Source organism: Camelina sativa, chromosome 20 (assembly GCF_000633955.1).
Source record: "Camelina sativa cultivar DH55 chromosome 20, Cs, whole genome shotgun sequence".
NCBI classification, from domain to species: domain Eukaryota; kingdom Viridiplantae; phylum Streptophyta; class Magnoliopsida; order Brassicales; family Brassicaceae; genus Camelina; species Camelina sativa.
Window position 1 is genome coordinate 22,874,340 of NC_025704.1, and position 4,435 is coordinate 22,878,774.

General features: G+C 33.3%; 1 protein-coding gene across 1 annotated transcript in view; it reads left to right on the forward strand.

Annotated features, from left to right (window-relative positions):
- Window positions 1-2,260, forward strand: part of LOC104771472 (putative ubiquitin-like-specific protease 1B) — a 4,253-nt gene extending 1,993 nt beyond the window's left edge. Inside the window, exons 5-9 of the mRNA XM_010496005.2 lie at window positions 783-872; window positions 966-1,085; window positions 1,169-1,272; window positions 1,656-1,728; window positions 1,937-2,260. Of these exons, the coding sequence (XP_010494307.1) occupies window positions 783-872; window positions 966-1,085; window positions 1,169-1,272; window positions 1,656-1,728; window positions 1,937-1,999 (450 nt within the window). The 3' untranslated portion in view covers window positions 2,000-2,260. The remainder of the gene's footprint in view (window positions 1-782; window positions 873-965; window positions 1,086-1,168; window positions 1,273-1,655; window positions 1,729-1,936) is intronic.

Sequence of the window (4,435 nt, forward strand, 5' to 3'; positions counted from 1 at the left end):
GAGATTTTAGATTCTGTTGACGAAGCTCATTTTAGGAGCTTGAACTCATGTATGTTTTTATTGATTTGTTAGGAACCTTTTATACCGCTCAAAGAGGAGGAGTTAGCTGAAGTCAAAAGTGCCTTCTCTGCGAGAAATAGGTACTTTTTTTTTTGAGAAGCTTTAGCATGTCATGTGATTGACTTATTTTAGGAATTTTAACTAGTTGTGTTGTTGTTGTTTTAGAATGAAGCTCTTGGTTTCGCATAGAAACTCCAATATTGATATCTGTGGAGAAACTTTACAATGTCTAATGCCGAGTAGATGGCTTAACGACGAGGTACTTCTTTGGTATGATCGTTAACCGCTCTAAATCCACATCTTTTTTTACAATTTGTATTTTGTGTTTTGAACTCCTTATGTTGTTTTTTTTTTTTTTTCTGTGTTTGCATTGATGTTTTATAGGTTATCAATCTCTATCTTGAATTGCTGAAAGAGAGAGAAACTAGGGATCCCCAAAAGTACTTCAAGTGTCATTTTTTCAATACCTTTTTTTACATCAAGGTTTGCTTTCTCTTTTAGTCCTCATGCTTCTAAACATTCAGGTCTATATTTCCTCGTGTCCGTTCATTCATTTTGCCAGGACTTGCTTCGATAAATATGTTTAGTGCTACACTTCAGAATTTCTCCAATTTGCTGCAACTATCAGATTCTTTTGCCTCAGGCTTGTGTCCTATGAATGCTTGTGTCGAGTATATATGTTTACAGGCTTATGTATTTTCTCTCTAATTACATTTGTTCAGCTAGTAAGCGGCTCCCGTTACAATTACCAAGCTGTCAGGAGATGGACTACCCAGAGAAAGCTGGGATATGATCTTGTTGATTGTGACATAGTGAGTTTTTTTTCTCAGAACCTAAAATTTTTGGTTACCTTTTGTAAACTTCACAAATATAATCTAATTTTGTTTGATGATAAACCTATGCAGATATTTGTTCCAATCCACGGATGTCTACATTGGACTCTGGCGGTAATTAACAAAAGGGAATGCAAGTTCCAATATCTTGATTCATTAAATGGAGTTAATCCTACAGTTTTGAATGATTTGGTATAGTTTTTTAATTACAAAATTCTGCTCATTTGCCTTTTGGAGATGCAACTTTATGATTATGGAACATGTATTTGTTTTAGGCAAAGTACTTGGTGGATGAAGTAAAGGACAAGAGTGGACAAAATATTGACGTTAGTTCATGGGACATTGAATATGTTAAAGACCTTCCCCGGCAACAGAATGGGTACGTAACTCCCTTTTTGCTATGTTTTTGATCAAGTGGACGGGAATTTATCTTAACTATTAGCAAACCCTCCTTTGGCTATATGTGTCAGAGGTAGATGCGGTTTATATCGTGATATGAGTACTTTTCAGATAAGCAATAATACATGTTCTATAAAGGTCAATCTTACTAAAGCGTTCACAATTTAAAAAAACCAATGTGTCTCATAGTTTGCTACCTAGATTACTTCTGTGATACCATCTTCTTCAATTTGTACTATGATACTCAGTTACAAGCTTCTTTTGGTCCTTGTTATTTATGATCAACCCCAACTAAGTGCAACCGCTCTGTTATATATCAATTTATGTTATGTAAGCTGACACTCATATTTTGCAATTTCCTAGGTACGACTGTGGGATGTTTATGCTTAAATACATAGATTTTTACAGTAGAGGACTGAGGCTACAATTTAGCCAGGTAATAAAAGACATCAGGGTCTGCAGTTGTTTCTGGATCGATATCAATGCTACATTTGAAATCGAGAGAAATATTCAGTCAACATATCTTATCTGGGTCAAACTAGAAGTAGCACGATTGATTAGCATTCCTTTTTGAGCAGATGAGACATGAGAAACATGTGTAGACTGATAGGAAAAATGTTTTGTCTTACCTCTATCTTTTGCAGAAGGACATGCCATACTTCAGGTTAAGAACAGCAAAGGAGATACTGAGACTGCGAGCCCAATAATTAGCCCCATTTTGGTGACACCAGCTTACTATTTTACAAGGCCAATAATGTTAATAATTCTCTTCGTAAAATCGATTTTGCTTTGTCGGTGGGTGGCTAGATATATCATGGCCATGGCTGCTTCTTGGAAAACTTAATTCATTTTTTTTTTTTTTGTTTTTTGGCAAACAGAATTGAAGTTGATAGCTTATTACAATGAATACTTTTAAAAGCCAACAATGTTATCTCATAAGCGTCAGATCAATATATAATTTTCTTTCACTGTGTATAACTCGCTGAGAATCTCATGGTCTCAAATAATTACCTTTTTTTTTTGGAGTTCTTATTGCTTATATGAATTGGGCTTTTCCTTTTTCTTTTTTTTTTCTGTATTGATTTTAAAGGTGTTGTTGAAGATGATAAGAAGCAAGAGGCATTTGTTTTCCCTAAATTTGTTTTGATGGGTCACAAAGGATTTGAGATGAACATGCTTCAATCTCCTGACGAGAAAATGAAATTTATCAAAGAGAATACTCTTCTTTCTTTTAATGTTGCTGCAGATTTCCCCATTGACTTCGTTGAGTTTGATGTCCAGGTTTGTCCTTTCACCCGTATAATCTAATAATTTTTGTTTCTATTGAAAAAGAACACGTGGTGGCAAGACTGTCAAGAAAGAGCATGTTTTTTTTTTTTTTTTTTTTCAACCAAACATTAAATTAAATAAAAAAGAAACTCTTAGATTGGTTGTCTAAATGGAAGGAAAATAGTTTACAAAAGAAGTTTCAGAATTAAAAATCTTGAAGAACGAGCAAGACAATCCGCCCTTACATTAGAAACACGAGGAATCCTAGCCAGAGTGAAAGAAGGAAAAGATGATCTAAGCAAGGTAAAATCATCCAACAGATGCTAGAACGCGGGCCAATCATCAGGAGCCTGTACCATCGCAACTAACTCTGCGCAATCTGTCTCAATCAAAGCTTGTAACTCCGAGTGCAAGGGAGAAGGACCCCGTCTATGGCTTCGTGCACCCAGAAGAAGCGTAGTATCCTCACTATCACAATACCGCCATCCCAGGCCCTCCAAAAGATCTGAACCTTTTCAGGATCTATCCACCTGACAACGAGAAGAGGGGTCCCTGACCTCCAAAGATGGCGAAGAATCCAAAAATCTCTCAGAAAAAGATTTAGCCTCCTCCTATAATAACTTATCATTAGACGCCTGATTTAGAATATCAACTGGCTCTGCCTCTGTTCCCTGGAAAACCTTTTTATTCCTATCTTTCAAAATTGACCATAGAATCCATGGTAGCCGTAAAACTATGTCAGAAACCCCCGATTGAGAAGATGCCCGCCAATAAATGAAATCTAAATTCGAGTATATCGAGCCATATGGAAAACCTTCATGATTTATCGAGCATGTTTTTTTTTTTCGTTTTCCTAGCTCAACATTAACTTTGCATTAACCTAAAAAACATTACAACTTCTCTTGAAATCACAAGGTTTTGTACACAAGTTAGCACCATCGAAAACTTAGGGTCAGTCATATAAGTCGTAATCGAAAGAAACTTCTTTGTTATTCTATCGGCCACTTCATTTCCCTCCAGGAATAAACAAATCCTCAAGGAATAAACAAATAAATCAATGATTGTCTTGTGGTTTAAGTATTTGCTCTGAGTATGAGATTAAAGGTTAGAATGGTAACAACGGATTTGATTGTGCGGGATAAGCGATTTGATATTGCGGTACAGTTTAATTGCGGTACGTGCGAAAAATGTATTTGCAGGACAAGTACGCTTATTACATTATTACATAATAAGCGGTACAAACTAATGTTTGATTGGTAAAAAATATTTGCGGCGCGAGTTTCATATCATTTTGTTAATAACTAATATAATTATATATTTTATTTTGTTTTCTATTAATAAATAAATATTTTTATAAATTTACGAACCTTAAAATAGCAAAATACATATTATAGATAAATATATAAGCAAATATCTTATAAATTTAAATTAATTATTATTGATTCAATTGTTAATGAAATCACATTTTCATCTATTACATATAAACTTTAAAAACCAAAATTTGTTTTGAATTAATCAGGTAAAGTTTCTTTTATTTTATTTTTATAAATCTGTTTATCATGCTAGAAGAAATTATTTTATAACTTAAAAAATAATGAAGAACATTCAATATATTTTTTTAATACTATAAATTAAAAAAGTCATTTATTAAAAGATGTATTGATTATTTAGCTCTCTTTTATTAAATATAAATTAAATATTAAAAGAAATTGTTTTGTTAATGTGTTATTCAAAAAAACGTTGCGGAGTAGATAGTTAAACAAATAACTGTTGTCCATAAGTAAAGTCTGACCTTGAAAACCGTGAATAGTATGTTTTTATTTTATAAAAAGCGCACATTAACAAAAATTGTGATTGGTATATAAAGTAATTTT